This window comes from Guillardia theta, assembly GCF_000315625.1.
Source record: "Guillardia theta CCMP2712 unplaced genomic scaffold GUITHscaffold_267, whole genome shotgun sequence".
In the NCBI taxonomy this organism is placed as follows: Eukaryota; class Cryptophyceae; order Pyrenomonadales; family Geminigeraceae; genus Guillardia; species Guillardia theta.
The window spans coordinates 1-18,078 of NW_005434409.1; the positions used below are offsets into that span (position 1 = coordinate 1).

General features: G+C 56.7%; 7 protein-coding genes across 7 annotated transcripts; 3 read left to right on the forward strand and 4 right to left on the reverse strand.

Moving 5' to 3' along the window:
* Nucleotides 1-1,138: 1,138 nt before the first annotated feature.
* Nucleotides 1,139-2,436, forward strand: GUITHDRAFT_121937 (hypothetical protein; the record flags this gene model as incomplete). The annotated part of the gene is made up of 2 exons (XM_005818786.1): nt 1,139-1,337; nt 1,541-2,436. 2 exons carry the CDS (start codon nt 1,139-1,141, stop codon nt 2,434-2,436), a joined length of 1,095 nt encoding a protein of 364 aa, XP_005818843.1.
* Nucleotides 2,437-2,696: 260 nt separating this feature from the next.
* On the reverse strand, nt 2,697-3,976 carry GUITHDRAFT_121938 (hypothetical protein; the record flags this gene model as incomplete). The annotated part of the gene is made up of 2 exons (XM_005818787.1): nt 2,697-3,492; nt 3,666-3,976. 2 exons carry the CDS (start codon nt 3,974-3,976, stop codon nt 2,697-2,699), a joined length of 1,107 nt encoding a protein of 368 aa, XP_005818844.1.
* Nucleotides 3,977-4,493: 517 nt separating this feature from the next.
* GUITHDRAFT_121939 (hypothetical protein) lies at nt 4,494-5,758 on the forward strand (the record flags this gene model as incomplete). Its single annotated transcript, XM_005818788.1, has 5 exons — nt 4,494-4,553; nt 4,635-4,700; nt 4,746-4,834; nt 5,310-5,384; nt 5,617-5,758. 5 exons carry the CDS (start codon nt 4,494-4,496, stop codon nt 5,756-5,758), a joined length of 432 nt encoding a protein of 143 aa, XP_005818845.1.
* Nucleotides 5,759-5,956: 198 nt separating this feature from the next.
* GUITHDRAFT_156470 (hypothetical protein) lies at nt 5,957-6,644 on the reverse strand (the record flags this gene model as incomplete). Its single annotated transcript, XM_005818789.1, has 1 exon — nt 5,957-6,644. Exon 1 carries the CDS (start codon nt 6,619-6,621, stop codon nt 5,959-5,961), a length of 663 nt encoding a protein of 220 aa, XP_005818846.1. The 5' UTR covers nt 6,622-6,644.
* Nucleotides 6,645-7,809: 1,165 nt separating this feature from the next.
* Nucleotides 7,810-8,503, reverse strand: GUITHDRAFT_156471 (hypothetical protein; the record flags this gene model as incomplete). Its single annotated transcript, XM_005818790.1, has 1 exon — nt 7,810-8,503. A coding segment is annotated over exon 1 (385 nt), but the record flags the coding sequence as incomplete, so codon positions are not given.
* Nucleotides 8,504-10,564: 2,061 nt separating this feature from the next.
* Nucleotides 10,565-15,011, forward strand: GUITHDRAFT_121941 (hypothetical protein; the record flags this gene model as incomplete). The annotated part of the gene is made up of 26 exons (XM_005818791.1): nt 10,565-10,632; nt 10,669-10,743; nt 10,791-10,871; nt 10,925-10,990; nt 11,055-11,129; nt 11,193-11,274; nt 11,328-11,387; nt 11,439-11,489; nt 11,538-11,606; nt 11,657-11,710; nt 11,759-11,815; nt 11,866-11,916; nt 11,965-12,030; nt 12,081-12,136; nt 12,187-12,259; nt 12,342-12,484; nt 12,544-12,589; nt 12,639-12,689; nt 12,884-14,024; nt 14,071-14,138; nt 14,185-14,255; nt 14,298-14,358; nt 14,448-14,528; nt 14,625-14,753; nt 14,857-14,934; nt 14,979-15,011. 26 exons carry the CDS (start codon nt 10,565-10,567, stop codon nt 15,009-15,011), a joined length of 2,886 nt encoding a protein of 961 aa, XP_005818848.1.
* A 1,547-nt stretch (nt 15,012-16,558) lies between these two features.
* Nucleotides 16,559-17,465, reverse strand: GUITHDRAFT_149016 (hypothetical protein; the record flags this gene model as incomplete). The annotated part of the gene is made up of 3 exons (XM_005818792.1): nt 16,559-16,574; nt 16,703-16,792; nt 16,843-17,465. The coding sequence occupies 3 exons, from the start codon at nt 17,463-17,465 to the stop codon at nt 16,559-16,561; spliced, it is 729 nt and encodes a 242-aa protein (XP_005818849.1).
* Nucleotides 17,466-18,078: the final 613 nt, after the last annotated feature.

The following is an 18,078-nucleotide window of genomic DNA, read 5'->3' on the forward strand; positions in this document are numbered from 1 at the left end:
CCCTCCTCCTCCTCCTCCTCCTCCTCCTCCTCCTCCTCCTCCTCCTCTATTTCTCTTCTGATTTGAGAAGGCAACGTAAACTATCAGGTTCACTTGTCCTTGACCCGCCCCTTCAGCTACATCATGCCTATTGCTCGCTCAATTTAGTACAATTCACTCCATCAACATGGTGCAAGACAACACAGAAAAGATGAACGAATGACCTCACCTCACATCTCATCACCTTGCATCAGCTTCCTTCTAAGATTTCCTTCTTTGTACTTGTTCATCTCACATTTCACATGATTGTTCCTCGATCTACTTGCTGTAACTCTCTTTCTATGACTTCCTTCTCTCTCCCTCCATCTGCTCCTCTAGTTCTCCTCTACTCGTTTCTCTCCCCTCCTCCCTCTCTCCACCTCCCTCTCCCTCTCTCCTTCCTCACTCTCTCCTCTATCTCCTCTCTCTCTCTCCCTCTCTCCTCTCTCCTGCCTCCTCCTCCTCCTCCTCCCTCTCTTAAAAATCCTTCATCCTTCGGTCAAACCACGGAAACTCTCACCCCTACCCCCTCTCATGCATGAAAAAGTAGGGGTGATAAACAAATCAAAAGTACGATCTTGTACTTGGGGATATGTGGTGGGTGGTACCACCCTACCCTAAGATCAGTGAAAGGGAGGGGGTACGATATTGCTGCCAGGAATGGTCAAGGCGCAGATAAGAAGGGTAAGGGGTCATGAATGACCCACCCTCTGCAACCCATCTGCTCAGAGGCAGCAAGGGTGATGATCTGAATTAGTGTTATTGCCTTGAAGTGGTAGGGATGTCATCGTGAGGTAGGGTCGTGGGAGGATTGTAGGGGTTCGCCTCCGGGGGTCAAATTAAAATGAGGGTAGGGGTAGTCGAGAGCAGGGCACAGTGATCAAATCAGGGGTGAGCTGATGATCAGGAGGGGTAGGGGTAGGGGGGTAGTCAGGATTTTGCGGTGGTCAAATGGTGGAGCGGAGTTGAACATAAAAGAAGGGAAGGGAAGGGAAGGAGAAGGAGGAGCGAGAGCGAGAGCGAGAGCGAGAGCGAGAGCGAGAGCAGCAGGAAGAACATGGAAGAGCTGTTGACGAGGGAAGGCAAGTTGAACAACGTCGTAGACGGGAGTAAGGGTAGGATGGTCGCCGACATCCCTGGGATCCGAGGGGGGGGAGTGAGACGAGCGGTGGTGAAGAGGAAGGAGGACGAGAAGGAGCTGCTGCTGCAGCTCATCACCTTCAAGGAGCTCGCCTTGGGTCAGGAGGAGGAGGAGGTCAAGAAGTCGGTCCTGGAGCAGGTCGAGTTGCTCAGGGGGCTCAAACATCGTCACATCCTAGGTAAGACGAATTCCTCCCCTCATCCTCCTCCCTCCTCCTGCCTCCTCCTCCCTCCCCCTGCCTTCTCCTGCCTCCTCCTGCCTCCTCCTCCCTCCCCCTGCCTCCTCCTGCCTCCTCCTGCCTCCTCCTGCCTCCTCCTGCCTCCTCTTGTTCTCCTGTTTTCGTCCTCTCCTCCTTCACCCTCTCACACCTTCTCTCTCAAGGAGTCGTCGACGCGTTCCCCGCGGCAGAGCTGGACGGCAGGCTCGGCAGCTTCGAGGGGGGGGACCTGACGGAGCTCAGCGGGGGCCCGTCGGACCTGTGCATGCTGACGGAGCACAAGAGGAGGACGATGCTGGAGCTGATCGAGGAGCAGCGGGGGTGCGGCGGCAAGCTCGAGGAGGAGAGGATCTGGAAGTGGGTCATCCAGCTGTGCTCGGCGCTGGGGCAGCTTCACGCCATCGGCCTCGTGCTCGGCAGCCTTCACCCCCGGCAGGTCTACATCGACGAGCACGACGACGTGCGGGTCTTCCCCGTCGGCAGCCTCACCCTGGCGCTGCAGAGGAGGGAGGAGCGGGAGGGGCTGGGGGCCGGGACCCCCTCCCCCGAGACGTTCCTCAACGTCTCCCCCGAGCGCCTCCGGGCTCGGCTGCAGAGCTTCACCCCCAAGTGCGACATGTGGGCGCTGGGCTGCTCGGCCTACTGGCTAGTGACGCTCTCCCATCCCTTCGTGAGCTTCGGCAAGGACATTCTCCGAGGCATTCAGAACGAGCCTCCCCGCAAGATCCGCCGGTCCGAGCACAACTACAGCTGGTGCCTCCGCTCCCTCCCCCAGTGGCTCCTCCAGAAGGACCCCAGCTACCGCCCAACTGCCATGGAGCTCTACACTCACTTCCTCTTCAACTGGCCGCAGAACTCCTACCTCTTTACGGAGGAAGGAAACTTTCTGTCCATCGACTCGTCGGCCGTCAGCCACTGGAGTGCGGAGGCTCTGGACGAGTGCGGCGAGTCAGTCGAGTGGAACACGGAGCAAGCGATCGAGAAGGCTGTGGATGGGACTGAGACTCAGTGGGAGGACTTGATGGCCTTGTACGCACAACCTGACCTACAGGAGAACTGAAAGATGAGTGAGAAGGTCGCTAACTTGCTGTGTTGAGATGAGAGTAGTGCTGCTGTCTCGTCGTGTCAGCAGGGAGGATTGACATACGTGGACGAGGAGTTTGTCTTCTTGTGAATGAATCATGATTGAGAAACGTGCATGTCTCCTGCTTCAAGAGCGAAAGTAACGTGAAGCAATGATCACCAGCAGAGGACTTCAATCCAATCTCTCGAGAGCTCCTCCACTCACTATTTCGCTGACTGCCCCAACACTCTCCCTCCTCACTCCTCGCGCTCGTTCCACAGTCTGTTCGCTGCCTCCAAGTCGTCCAGGACTCCCGTCGTCTTCCACGTCTCTCCGAGATCCGGCAGGGTGTCCCACATGCTGTACAGGAGGAGGCGGCGAGGATGGAGGGAGGGGAACACCTGCCGCTCGGCTGCCATGCCGAGACGGAGGATACTGCGGAGCTTCGCCTCTAGGGGAGAGAGCTCGTTGCCGAGGTCGGGATCGAACCCTTCCGTGCCGAGGGAGGAGCGTTGAAGGAGGTGCCAGAGGAGGAGGGAGTACTTGTGTATCATGAGCAGCATCAGCCAGTGGGTCATCGCCACCTCCCCGTCCAGCTCTGCCAGCAGCTTCTCCCCGCGGCCTGCGAGGCTTCGGAGCTCGTCGAGGGGAGGAGACTCGCGGTCGCAAAGCTCGTCGGCGAGGATGCAGAAGTGAGAGACGCCGAGCTCGAGGTCTACCAGCCTCGTCGCGCCCTCGGGGCCCTGACTCCCTCCTCCCTTCATCGCCTCCAGCATCTTGTCGACCTTGTCCTCCTGATCGAGGCAACGAGGGCAGTCGCACTCGAACCCCCACCTGTGCAGCAGCTCCTGCCTCCTCATCGCCTTGGGCAGCGCGTACAAGGTCGAGTCGTAGCATATGGCGATCTCCTGCCCCGTCCTGATCTGCCTCAGCGCTCGGACCTGAACGTCGTCGCTAGTTGGGCAGGGGTAGATGGCCGCGTTCGGCTTGCATGAATGGTTGAAGGCGCTGGCGTCCCTTGCTAGTACGCAGTCTCCTCGCGCGTTCCTAAACCTGAAAGTATCTGAGCAGCAAGGATGAGCAGGAGGAGCAGGAGCAGGAGCAGGAGGAGCAGGAGCAGGAGCAGGAGCAGGAGCAGGAGCAGGAGCAGGAGCAGGAGCAGGAGCAGGAGGAGCAGGAGCAGGAGGAGCAGGAGCAGGAGGATGAAGAGGAGGAGGAGATCTCACCCGTTCAGGCTTGACTGTGCGACGATCCTTGACCATCCCTCCTCGTCGATACGCTGACGGAGATCCTTGGGCACCTCCTTCCTCTCGTACTTTAACGGCGCATGCAGCACCCGCACCAGCTTCGGATCCTCCATGACTTGTCTCGCAAGCTCCTCTAGGGACCTCCCACGGATGGGCTGCTCCTTGAGCATGAGCTCGCCCTCCTCGATGCGAGTTCTCGCCAGGAAGCCTCTGCCCTTCCCTCCTCCCACCTCCTCCACCATCTCCGCCCCTCGTCGCAGCCATCGCACCCCCCGCACTGTAAGACGCATGGTGCGGGGACTCGGAGCCTTGGAACTTTGACAGTCCTGACGGCTCTTAAAGTTTGAAATTTTGAAAGTTTGAATGTATGAAAGTTTGAAAGTTTGAAAGTTAGAGGAACCATGGCAAGCCCCGTCTCGCATGCGCTCGTGTCGACGTACCTGGGGATGAGGTGAGGACGAGGAGGACGAGGAGGACGAGGAGGACGAGGAGGACGAGGAGAGGGAAGGAGGAGACACGCAGAGAGAGGAGAGGGTGGAAACCAACAGGAGGGAGAGGAGTGGAGTCAAGGGAAGTCGAAGAAGTCCGGGAGGGATATTAGTACAGGAAGAGAAGGAGAGGAAATGCGGGAAGAGCAGCGATGGAGGAGACAAACTATCATCGTGTGAGCACGTAGACAAGAATCGCTGTAAGAGTTCATCCATTCTGATCCTGACATCGCTGCTGTTTGCCCGTCCATGGCTCCTTGCGGCCCTTAGGAATGGGCTGCATTACGGGGTGAAGATTAGAGCACCCCACGCGCTCATCATGCACCTCATCTTCAAGGCTCAGTCCCCCCTGAAAGACAACCTCATCTCCATCCTCAAGGTACCGCTACACGTCCGTCCTGCCTCCTCCATCCTGCCTCCTCCTCCGCTCCTCCCCTCTTCCTAACCCTTCCCTCTCCAGATGAGCTTCGTGCATGCAAGAAACCTCGGGGTGTTCGTCTTCATCTACAAGGGTCTGCTGTCTGCGGTGCTGCTAGCTCGTGCTTGTTCACTTGCCTCATCGTTCCTCCAGGCTAGGCTGCTCTACATTGCCCTCGGCCTTGGGGTCTCCACACCACCGGGAGCAGCAGCACGGGGCTGGCATGCTCTGCTGGCAGGATGGTAAGAAGTGAAGTTGTGGTGAAGGAGATCCGTTCCCTTCAACACTTCATCCTCCTCGTCCATCATCAACACCACTGTGCTGTTTCCTCCTCCTCTGCCTAACGCCAGTCCCTCCTAGCTCCTACTCGTCCTTTACTGACATTCTTGTGGAGGATCGGAGCACAGTTCGTGTGGGCAAACTTCTCGTCAGTGAACGAGCAGATTTGCTTGTACCTGCTGAGCAGAGTGAGAAATCGAGGAGGAGGAGAGGAGGGGGAAGTAGGGTGGGAGGGGAGGGGAGCAGCGGGAGGGCGAAGGGGAGCAGGAGCAGGAGCAGGAGATTCACAGGCGGGCAGGTAATCCTCGGTCTCTTCAAGCTGATGGCAAAGAGAGGAGTTTCGCCTCTGAACAAGGTCAACTACCAACAAGTCTACCCCTACCTCGCCTCCGCGTACCGTCGAGCTAACAAGTTTGTGCGATGCTGACTAGCCCGCAGGATCTGGGCGATTGTCATGTGGATCTACGAGGTTGAACCCAAGATGCTGCAGCCTTCCCTTGAAGCCTCCATGAGGTGCAACAACAACAAACAACATCGTCATCACCACTACCACCACCACCACCATCAACAACAACAAACAACAACATCGTCACCACCACCACCACCACCACCACCACCATCAACAACAGCAAAAAACAACATCGTCATCATCATCATCACCACCACCACCACCATCAACAACAACAACAACAACCTTCCTCCTCCCTCCTATTACCACGACCAGCACCTCTGACGTTGAGCTCAGGTATCTCTACACCGACAGCAACTCCTGGAGCAGGAAGGAGAGGTTCTTCCCCACCCTCGCCTCTGCCGCCATCCTGGGGAGCGTCTTCTGGATGAAGAGAAAGAGCCTGGCGGACCTCTGGGACCTCAAGAAGAGGGTGTGACGAGGCGGGCACGCGAGGAGGCGAGCGAAAGGCGACAAGGTTAACGCAGACGGAGGGCGGGAGAGCGGAACAAGGGGAGGGGAGGACGAGGCTGCGTGAGAGGAGCGAGGAGCGAAGAGGGGCGGGAGAGGAGGAGGAAGATAAGAAGTTGAGGGAGGGGGGGAGGGGGGGGTGGGGCGGTTGGTACTTCAGGAGTTTCGTTAAGGAGTTGCGTTGACAAGCACAGAGCGGAAGTACTGAGTGAACTGCTTCCTGTCAAGGCCCCCCCGCGAGCTGCCAGTAATGTCCTGCAGCAGATGCTCGATGCTCTCGGCGTCGAACCCGAGCCTCTCGAGCCTCAGGAGCAGCTCCTTGCGGTCCACCACCCCCGAGTTGTCCTCGTCGAAGAACTGAAAGAGCTGCTCCAAGGAGTTTACCAGCTCGTCCCCCTCGTCAGCTGGGAACATCATGGCCGTTGCGAACTCCTTGAAGTCGATGTGCCCGTTACGGTTCACGTCCATGAAGGAGGTGAGCTGCTGAAGGGCCCCAGGGCTGACGTGGCAGCCGAGGTCGTCGGCGATGGTCTTGACCTCGTCGCAGCTGATCATGCCGCTCTTGTCCGTGTCGTGGATCTCAAAGATGGCACGGAGGTCAAGGAGGACGTCGGGGGACTCCTTGCTGAAGAGCTCCTCCCACTCCATCTCGACGATCTCGGACGTGCGCCGGTGGAAGTGATAGCCCGACTTGATGAGCTGGAGGCGGAAGATTATCTTGGAGAGGGTGAGGAGGATGGCGTCGAAACGCTTCTTCCTCTGCTGCCGTAGCACCTTCCACACGTCGTCGTTCTGCCGCAGCTTCTCGGTCGCTGTGTTCCAGTTGTACATGAGGAAGGTCGGGGGAGTGAGCAGGATGGCGGCGAAGGGAGGGAGCATCGCGAGGTACTGGAGAAAGTCGAGCTCCTTGGGTAGCTGAAGGCTCTCAAAGAAGATGGGCTGGAGGGCGAGAAGCACGATGGAGTTGAAGAGGAGGAGCTTCATGCTCGAGAGGTAGTAGCCCGGCCCGTTGGCCCCGACGCGTCCGAACAAGATCTCATGGTCGTTGCGGGGGGGAGCGCTGAAGGGAATCTCGAAGAGCGCGGCCCAGTTGACAAAGTTGTTGTCGTAGACCTCCCGGTTGAGCTCCAAGTAGGGGGGAGGCTGCAGACGGTAGTAGTCGATGCCGTTCTTGGAGACCTTGCGCAGCCCCGGCATGAGCTGGTGGTGGATGATGGACATCTTCATGAAGTTCCATAGCGTCCAGACTATGATGGAGGCATGGGAGAGGAGGAAGATGGAGAGGAGGCCGACCTTGTACCCTCCGTCCCCGAACTCCACCTCTCCGAGGCCCTCCAGCAGAATTACGGCGAGGGCGAGGGGAATCCAGATCCAGGCGAGCTGCTTCGTCTCGATGGTGACGAGCTTCCTGAGGTTCTTGGAGGCGTTGTTCTCCAGGTAGGAGAAGAACTTGAAGTCTTCGGGGAGGAAGATCCCGTCCCGCTTCGCTTGCACGATGAACCTCTCGCGGAACCGGAGGAACTCTGCCTTCCTCTCCTCCGAGTCCTTGACCAGCTCGCTCAGGAGGAGGTTCACACTCCAGATCTCCTCCGGGCGCGTCGCCGACAGCCCTCCATGCATGATCATCTTCTCGAAGACTCTGTCGTGCGACCACTTCATCTCCGGGCGGTCGTTCTTGAGCTTCATCACGTCGTCGGAGATCTTCATGCGGATCAGGTCGTAGCGGAACGAGAAGTCCCACTCCTGGATCTGCCTGCTGATCCATATCACCAGCATCGTGCAGGCCCCGAAGAAGGCGATGGTCACCGAGAAGAGGCCGTTATGCAAGGTTTCGAACTCCTCGAACAGGAGCTCGGGCTCCCCGAGGTACTTGTCGCTCAGGTACGCCAGTCAGCTGTCCTCTCCTCCGATCTGGAAGGATCCGACCAGGAGGCCGATGAAGCCCAGGGTCGCGAGCTCGGAGAAGATCTTGACGATGACCGGCCGCATGGTGAGCGGGAGCTCCTCCTTCACGTACTCCTTGAACATGTCGAAGACGTTGGTCAGGAGGAGGATGGCTGAAATAAGGATGAGGCCCCAGCCCGCTGAGGTCCCGATGATCGCCTTGAGGAAAGGGTTCAGAAACTCGACATGGTGGCTAGCATGCTCGCTGTGAGCCCCCCCCGTTGACGGAAGGGACGAGTGCAAGTTGCCGATAAGCTCGTCCAGTCCACTGCCCTGCATGCGAGCCGCCTGCCTCCTCCTCCTGGCGAATCCGAGAGCCGGAGGAACTGGACTCCTCAGACGAGGTCGATGAGAAGAAAGTTTGGCTGCCGCTGGGTGCAGCACGAAGCACTGGCAAGGGTTGAAAGAAAGTAAAAGAATAAGGGTCAACAACAAGAGCTTGTTCGCATCCAGGGATGCTCGGGTTGTCCAGGGAATGTACATGGCAACGGAGGATGAAGACCTCGATGATCAACACGGAAAAATCACAAAGCTAAACTCTTACAACAACAGTACAACAAAAAATTGGAAGGACAATTCCGATGAAAATTCCGCCCTGCCGCATGTTGGATCAGCCGAATGTCCGACATGATATAGTGAGAACAGGTAACAAACATCAAAGTTGCTGTGAAGCATTGTTTGATCAATATTCCTCGCACTTTGGTCCTTTATCAGTATGTTATCCTCCTTGATATCAAACCTCTCGATCAGGGTAGGCTGTGCCTCCTGCCTTCAAGTGTTTGCGAGTCGTGTCGCGTCCATTCTTCTGTAAGCTATCAGCTAACTCGCACGTTCTACTTCAGTCTGATCTGACTCAAAGTTCGAGTCGATCTGGTATTACACCATCTCATCTGCCTTCGTCTCCGCCAGCATACCTTGCCTTCTCGATGCATTTCATCGAGCTACTTCATAGTCTTCGAACCATCCACCAACTTTCGGTATCCTTGCTTTCTCGTCAAAGCTACTCCCCTACTCCCCTCCCCTCCCCTCCTCTTCTTCTCGCATCTCCTGTCAAGAAGCGCTGCATCGTGCGGTCTCAATTTCCGAACAAATAACATGTGGTTTTAAAAATTGATACTGTAGTACTATTTAAAATAGCTTATATAAAAATTGCACCTACCCCTACCTACCTATTTACTGGTCTGATGACCCCACCTTCTGAAATCAAACCGAAGCAGTCAAGTTTTGGTTACGTATCGTCGTAAGTCGATGTTAATCTCTGTTAATCTTGACAGTACTCGGTGATTCTCTGTGATTTTAGCGATCTCAATTGACATCTACGTGTGATGTTCTGTTAAATGATCAAATACTTTTTAACTTCTGTGAACGTAAGAAGAAGTTGCTAGTCCCAACGTCAGCAACGTGTAAAGTAAAAAAAAAATTCCCGGAGGATCTCAGTGACTCGCCGGGCTTAAACCGGTGCTTGAGGCGGCCGGGCCCGCCACGCCGTGACGGCCGGGCCGGCCTAACCGTACTGACAGTCGGTCCTGCCAGGGGGGCCGTGGCAAGCGGCGGAGGCTGCCAGGGGCCGGGTGGCCCGGCCGGGCATGAGGCCCGGTGAGAGCGGCCGAGTCGACTCGTCGGAAATGAAGCCTAAGTTGACTGCCGAGTCGACTCGTCGGAAATGAAGCCTATAAGTTGACTGCCAGGGTTGGGACTTGAGTCGCCGTGACCGTGACGGTCACCGGGTGACTCAGTGGTGCCCTACTAGCCTAGATCCCGAGTCCCCGGACTCGGGCCGGGATTTTACACCCGGCTTCAACTCAAGGACGGTTCAAGCCTCCGATTTTAGTTCGGTGCCAGGGTGAGCGGCCGGGCGGGCCCACCGCTAAGTTGGTACTGAAAACTGACATGTCGGAGTCGCCTAGTTGCAGGTGTGTACCCCCACCCCCTCATCTCCCAGATATTTTCAGTGATATGACCCCCTCCCAAGATGCGTAAAGGCCTCTTGCCAACATTGTTGCTACCACCCCACCCCAGTTGAAGAAATTCAATTAGCTCAAGGAATATACCACCCTCTTGTTCTAGGGCAGACTACCCGTACTTTCGTGAATACCACCCCACCCCTCCTTCAAGACCCCTTGAAGTACCATGATTATTGTACCCCCACCGCCACGAAATGCAGAGGAGATTGTCTACCACCTACCCACCAACAAATTTACCCCACCCCCAACATTAGTCCTCCAAATCGTTTGTCCACCCCTGCTTTTCATACCCTACCCCAGTGTCTGGACTTTATCCAATACCACCCCTATGGACTCCACTAAATACACCCCACCCTGAATAATCTGCCACCCCTACCCAGTACCCACCCCTGGGACCGGCATCCTCACCCCCTGCTAGTCCCTCGCCGCCGCGATGCAGCCATCCGCTGGTGCCGGGAGCGATGAATGCAACGTAAGAGGAGCATGCACGGCTTCATGCTCGCCCTCGCTGCCTCTCGTTCCATCCTCTCTCCTCCTCCTCCTAAGGCTGCTCATCGATTGCCTCTGCTTCTGCCATCCCACCCAGTCTTGTCCCTCCCTATTGGAGGCCACCTCGCCCCGCCAGCATTTCGCTCGTGTGCAGCTCCCCCTCGCCTTTGTTCCGCTATCTGCTCACAGCAGCGAACTCGGTTTGATGACTCTGCCATGTTGTCTGCCTCCTGTCCTCAAAGTCTAGCATGATGTGCTCCATGTGAGGCAGAGCTCGAATGGTCCCATCTCAGTGCATGCACGAGTTTGGTGGGAGGTGCCGCCGTGCGACTTATTGCTCTCATCAGATTCTGGATTCTCAAGATCTCAAGACCAGGATGCAGCCGCTCCTGCAGGACACCATTGTCCTTCGAGGACTGTTCTTCGATGCGCTCAGGCATGGCATGTCAGGGCGTTATTTGTGCTGGTGACATAACGACAGGAAGGGGAGCTCGGAGAAAAAGAGGTTTATGAATCAGCCTAGCTGCCACATTGAGGAGCATGGATATAACACAAGGTCCATTTCCAAGTGTCTTGATTCGGTTTCATGACATGAAAATCTAGGAACATTGACTTCAATGCTGCCTCAACAAACCTTGAATGCATCGAGGCATTCAGTGAGAATGTGAAGAAGATCCTCTCTCTGTGAGTTGGTCCTGGACACTTCTATCCCCTTTCTGATGAAACATATGTTAAAGCTCGGAGAAGTATGCTGAGCAACATACTTCAAAGACTCTGCAGGACATTGTCGACGTTGTGGAGAGGTGAGTGTTTGGCAAAGCTATGATATCGAGAGGCGCGCCGTCGCCTCTGACTGTCTCGCGATAGATCATCGATCGAGGAAGTCAAGATCGTTGCGCGCATCTTCGCCGTTCTCCTGTCACAGATCAACATTGCAGAGAGGTGCAGACTCAATCGGCGTAATCAACGAGACTGAATTTGCTGATGCGGTGGTCGGATGTGCAGGCATCACAGGTACCGCCGCTGGAGCATGTATAAGCGTCGTGAGATCGCTATCCTGCATTTCTCGGATGGTCAGCATCATCAGGTTCATGTGCGCATGTCGGCCAGGAGGGGAAGCTGAGAGTCGGCTGCTCGCAGGCTGATGACTGCTTCAAGATGTTGAAGGAGAACGGCTTCACCCCTCAGAAGATCCATGATGTGATGCCTTGCGCACGCGTTCAATCACTAGCCTGAATGATCGTTGGGCAGTCTTTGTGCAAGCAGAACCTGGAGCTTGTCTTCACCGCGCATCCCACCCAGGTGCTGTGACGTCTTGGGAGCGATCGCCTCTGACCCGCTGCCATCCAGTCTGAGAGGCGTAGCATCTTGAAGAAGTTTGCGGCCTTGGACGCTGCTCTTGAGGCGCTGGACTTGCATGTCCGACGAACCTGAAGGGGGGAGGAGAACTGAAGTTTGTCTCTGAGTAGGGAGAATCGCAGACCCCCCTACAGAAGGAGTTGATCTTCATGCGCCTCCAGCAGGTGAGCTTCCGGCCGAGATGCAGTTGCCATGGCTGACGGCTAGTCTAGACTCTGCTGGCGATCTGGAGAACGAACAACATGAGGACGATCAAGCCTTCGCCAGAGGTTGGAGGAGCCTATCGCCTGTAGTGTGCAGACCTGAGCGACTTGCTCAGGATGAAGCGCGCTATGGCCTGAGTGTCGTCGAAGAGACTCTGTGGGATGCGGTAAGCAACCATTGAGAGAGGGATGAAAGTGCTGACAGCTCCCTCAAGGTCCCGCAACACTACAGGATTGTCGACGACTCGCTCCGAAGGCTGGGCCAGCCCCCCCTTCCACTGGTGCGTCATGATTGCAGGACATGCACTGTGGATGGTGATGGAGGACGCAGAACTGCAACCTCATCACCCTCGGCTCGTGGATGGGAGGAGATCGCGATGGAAACCCGTAGGAGCCTCTAGCGTGTCGAGACGAGTGACTGACCGATGGCTTGTCAGATATGTCACCCATGACATCACCAAGAAGATCATCTACCTCTCCATGATGCGAGCATGCAGGCTGTACTACAACGTGAGTCCAGAGCGAACATTGGGCATAACCTGTGCCGTGTTGGTCGCGAGGACGCGGCTGTCGTTGACCACTTCGTGTGCAGGAGGTCGAGAAGCTCCTTTGGGCGCTCTCTATGACAGGAGAGCCGAGCAGCGAGGTGCTGGAATGGCTTGCCGAGCATCAGAACGATTATCACAATGAGACTGTGGAAGTCGAAGGACGCGGCGGACACCAGACCAAGAACTGGTGCCTTTGAGATGCTGCAGCGGCTCTGCTTCCCTGACTGCTCTCTTCTTCTTCTCCAGGGATTTTTACCGCAGCGAGCAAACTGTGGAGGAGCCCTACCGTCAGGTCTTGCCTGCACTCCTCCCGTCGGGTGTTAGTGCTCACTTAACTTCAGGTCCTGGTGATCGTCCGCGAGATGCTTGAGAGGACGATCATTCGTGCTGAGGTGGCTCCTCCTCTCCCCCTCGTCCTCTACCTCCTCCCTCTTCTCCTCCTCCTTCTCCTCTACCTCCTCCCCACTCCCCTCCCCCTCCTCCTCCTCCTCTACCTCCTCCCCTCCTCCTCCTCATTTACCTCCTCCCCCTCCCCCTCCCCCCTCCTCCTCCTTCGCGCTTTGCCTCGGCCTTACCTCATGGGTAGGCCTTGTCCCATGGTCGGGAGCCTCCTCCAGTCGACGGCAAGTGCTTCCGGACCACGGAAGAGCTGATGAAGCCGTTCGCGCTCATCTACGACAGTCTGGAGCAGTCGGGCGACCATCTCGTCTGCCACGGCAAGCTCAAGGACCTCATTCGCCGCATCCGGACCTTCGGCCTCTACCTCGTTAAGCTCGACATCCGTCAGGAGTCTTCCAAGCACGAGGAGGTCATGGACGCTATCACCTCGCACCTGGGACTCGGCCAGTACTCCACCTGGTCGGAGGAGACGAAGATCCAGTGGTTGACCAACGAGCTGCTGAGCAAGAGGCCTCTGCTGGGCTCTCAGGACTTCAACTGTTCGCCGATGGTGAGGGAGGTGCTTGACACGTTCAAGGTGATCATGAGCTGCAACGCTGAGCCGTTCGGCGCCTACGTGATCTCCATGACACAATCTGCCTCGGACGTGCTCGAGGTTCACTTGCTGCAGAAGGAAGCGGGATGCCGCCAGCACCTTCGCGTCGCCCCTCTCTTCGAGACCAAAGAGGATCTCATCAACGCGCCCAAGGCTTTGCTCGCGCTCTACAAGAACGAGTGGTACAGGAACCACTTCGATACCGTCAACACCAAGTACCAGGAGGTCATGCTTGGCTACTCCGACTCCGCCAAGGACGCGGGACGTCTGACGTCTGTCTGGGAACTTTACAAGGCCCAGGAGAGTCTCGTACAGATCTCAGCGGAGCACAAGATCCCACTCAACCTCTTCCACGGTCGTGGGGGTTCAGTGGGGCGAGGAGGAGGACCTCAGTACCTTGCGATCCTCTCTCAGCCCGCGGGTTCGATCAACGGGTCGCTGCGGGTGACCATTCAGGGAGAGGTGATCGAGAACTACTTCGGGTCCCACAGGTCGTGCGAGCTCACGTTCGAGCGATACACCACTGCCATCCTCAAGGCGACGCTGACGCCTCCCGCCCCTCCCTCGGACCTGTTCAGGGATGTGATGCAGCGAATGTCGGAGACGAGCTGCGCGGCCTACAAGAAGATCGTGTACGACACCCCGGGCTTCGTCGACTACTTCAGAGCCATCACGCCCGAGCAGGAACTGAAGACCTTGAACTTCGGCTCCCGTCCAAGCAAGCGAGCAAAAGGTGAGGAGGAGAAGGAGGAGGAGGAGGCTGAGCAGACCACAACTAGGTGGAATCGAGACGCTCAGGGCCATTCCATGGATGTTCGCATGGACGCAGATGAGGCTGCACATGCCGGTAGACCGAGATAGAGAAGCGAAATCCCCAGCTGAGCTCTTGTTAGGTCTGGTTCGGCGTTGGCTCAGCCTTCAAGAGCGAGATCGACGCAGGAAACCTTGACACTCTCCGCGAGATGTAAGGGACCCCATGCTGCCACCCCAGCCTGACACGCGGCAGGTACGCCAAGTGGCCCTTCTTCCAGTCGACAGTGGAGCTCGTCGAAGCCGTCCTCTCCAAGGTAGTGCCTGCTCGCTCAAGGCGGGAGGGAGAGGAGGGAGGGAGGAGTCAGCGATGTCTGTGACGATGGATGTGCTGATGCGCTTGCAGGTGGACGTTGAGATCACGAGACTGTACGAGAAGATGCTCGTCCCTGCCGACGTGCTCTACATCGGCGAGATGATCTACAAGGTCCCCGTCCCCTTCTTGTGCCTCTCCCCCGCCTTGGGCTCCACTTATCTCCAGCAGCACTCATCTTCCTCTCGCTCACTCCCTGTTTGCGCGCAGGAGCTCGACATGTCAATCGAGTGCGTCAAGATGATCACGGGGCGCGAGAATCTTCTCTCAAACAACCCCATCATCAAGCGACTCTACGACATCAGGAGACCCATGACGGACCCGCTCAACATCCTCCAGGTTGGACCGCTCCCTGCTTGCACTCCTCCCTCCTCCCTCCCTCTCCCACCTTCGCTCTTTCCTCACTTCTCCTGCTCATCTCACCGCTGACGTGCGAGGGCAGGCGAAGGTCCTGAGGGACATGCGTATGCACGAGAATCCTCCGCAGGAGCTCCAGGAGTCTTTCGCTGCCACCGTCCAGGTACGCGGCGATTCAAGAGGCGACGACGTGACGAGGTCGGGCAGGGGATCGCAGCGGGGATGGGATGGACTGGATGAGGCCGACCAAGGCATCAGCCGCGTGTGTACAGAAAGAAGCTTTCAATCTCCCTCGTCATTACAAACTCCTCTCCCCCTCCTCCACTCGCCTCACCTCCTCCCAAGTCGTTATCATGCTCCTCTCCTGCACTCCCGAGGCACCCGAGACGAGGCGCTACTGCCCCTCCCCTCCCTCCTCTTCTCAGTCGTATCCGTCCCTCTTACATCTTGTATCCTGGCCCGCAAGCATCGCCGAAGGGCCCGCAGTCCTGCGACTCCATGAGGCTCGTGAGCCCGCAGGCAGCGCATCGTACCTGGGGAGCCAGGGAGCCGCCAACTGTGAGAGGAGCCTCCTGGAGCTCGGAGAGCACAGGCTTCGAGGAGAAGGAGAAGAGAAGATCGAACATGTTCCTGCCCAACAAGAGGTAAGTCCGTGAACCAGACGCTATGGAAGCAGGATCAAAGGAGGGGAAGAGATGTAAGCTATTTCCCTGAACTTCTAATGATTCTTTCATTCGAGTATCCTTGTTTGCAGCTATGTTTAGTTCCAGGTCATCTTCTCTCCCATCAAGAGCTTCCATGAATCTGACAATCGCACCATCTCGTTCAACTTTCTACCCAGAAGCAAATTTGCTGTGCTCCTCTTCTCTTTCGCGATCCCTCACTTGTCGATACAATCTTCCTCATCCTTGATTGTTGACCTTGCTGTCTCACATCTCCTTGGTCATACCAGAGCATGCCTCTCTATTCACCTCCTACACCTTTCTTTCAATGTCCTTCACAGTCTCACATCAAGCTAAATTAAGCTGAACTTCCCTTACTCCGATTCACCTTCTGGCATTTGTAGCCCACTAGCCCATCATCATCATCATCATCATCATCATCATCATCATCGTCGTCATCATCATCATCGTCGTCGTCGTCGTCGTCATCATCATCATCATCATCATCAGCAGCAGCAGCAGCAGCAGCAGCAGCATCAGCAGCATCAGCAGCATCAGCAGCATCAGCAGCAGCAGCAGCAGCAGCAGCATCAGCAGCAGCAGCAGCAGCAGCAGCATCAGCAGCATCAGCAGCAGCAGCAGCAGCAGCAGCATCAGCAGCATCAGCAGCATCAGCAGCATCAGCAGCATCAGCAGCATCAGCAGCAGCATCTCCATCTACATCTATATCATCTTCATCATCCTCCTCCGCTGATTCCCTGCCATCGCATGTCTTTCTATTTCTGGCAGTTTTTGCACCCCTCCAATTTCCTCAAGTTCTTCAGTATTAGGGGGGTGGGGTGGAATACATGGTCGATCACTCACTACGTCCGTCCGAACCGGGACCCGGCCGCCGGACTTCCCGGCCCGAATGGCGCGGGCGGCGGGGCCCCCCGGCGGCCCCGGCGGGCCGGGCGGGCCGGGCGGCCGGGCCGGGCCGGGCCTCTAACTTAGCATCACTGACGGCACACAGGGCTATGAAAGAAGAAGCCTCAGTCTTAAGTATGATTCATTCGCTTCATATGATGAGAAACTTTGTTCTTCCCGCTGCTAATGACGGAGATAAGATACTGTACAAGAGCTCCATCAAGTCCTCGCGCATCTGCGAGTGAAAGTTAACAAACTCGAAAGCAGCAGCAGCAGCAGCAGCAGCAGCAGTCAACCTCTTTCATGTCGAACATTCTGCATCACAGGGAGTGAGTCTTTGGCGAGACTGTAAGGAGAACTTACGATCGGAACTTGCTGTCTTGAAACGTGTCGATGACAACAATTTTCATTCTCTCAGCAGAGATCTCACCATTCTTGATGAGTTTGAGCAGTCTGGAGATCATCGTCATCTCCCTCGCCTTCATCTCCATCACCACCCGCACCTGCTCGTCGTTGTCACGATCACGGAACATCCGAGCGCCTTGTCACTGATCAGGAACTTGGCGAGCAGCTTCTTGACTTTGGGGTGGCTGCTGAAGGCTTTGACCACCTTCTCCTCCACCACCGCACCCTTGAGAGCCGAGAGGACGAGCGAGCCGCGGTCGGAGGAGGGAACGACGATGGCCATGGCGGGGGATGCGCAGCTGACTTCCTCCCTCCTCCCTTCGAGGCTCTCCGGGTGAGTTCTCTGCATGTGATCTACCGCTCCCTCCACGTTGCGCTGCTTGACCGGGAGAGCGAGGAAGTTGTTGTCTTTGAAGCAGTCGTTCACTTCGATTGAAGAGAGTTTGGCTCCAAAGTCTGAGTTCTTGAGGAGACTGCAGAAGAAAGCTGCTTGCTGTGACGCTGACTGGTGGGCGATGCTCGCGCTCTCTTCTCTTGTGATTGCATTGCCCTTGATTCTTTTCTTCTCTCTGAGGTTCTGCAAGCTCTTCTTCCTCTTCGCGCTCTTACCTGGCTCCCCCACGGCCTTCTCAACCCCTTCGTCCTCCTCCGACCCTCCTGCAAAGTCTCCGTCCAGCTCGAAGTTCTCTTCAAGCGTGTCCCCGGAAACGTCTTGCGGCATGCTGGCAGAGAGAGAGTCAGGCATTAGGCTGCTGCACTGAGAAGGTGACCGTGGCAGAGAAAAGCACGAGAGAGGAATAAATTGCTAGCAGGACGCAAGGACGCAAAGGACGAGAAAATCGAGGACGAGAGGAAAAGGAGGACGAGCAGTAGCAAGACGAGGATCAGCAAGCGATGGAGCGGCACGAGGAGGGAGAGGAGGACGACGACGATCAAGAAGAAGAGGATCATCATCAGGAGGAGGAGGAGCAGCAGCAGTATCAGCAGGCGGAGCAGGAGAACAAGAAAGATGGGGAGCAGCACCAGCACCAGCACCAGCACCAGCACCAGCACCAGCACCAGCACCAGGAGCAGCAGGAGCAGGAGCAGCAGGAGCAGGAGCTGCAGCAGGAGCAGGAGCAGGAGGAGCAGGAGCAGAAGGAGCAGGAGCAGAAGGAGCAGGAGCAGCAGGAGCAGGAGCAGCATGAGCAGGAGCAGCAGCAGAGCAGAGCTGCAGGAGCAGGAGCTGCAGAGCAGGAGCTGCAGCAGAGAGCAGATCAGGAGCTGCAGAGCAGAGAGATCTGCAGGAGAGCAGAGCAGAGCTGCAGAGCAGAGCTGCAGCAGAGACAGACAGA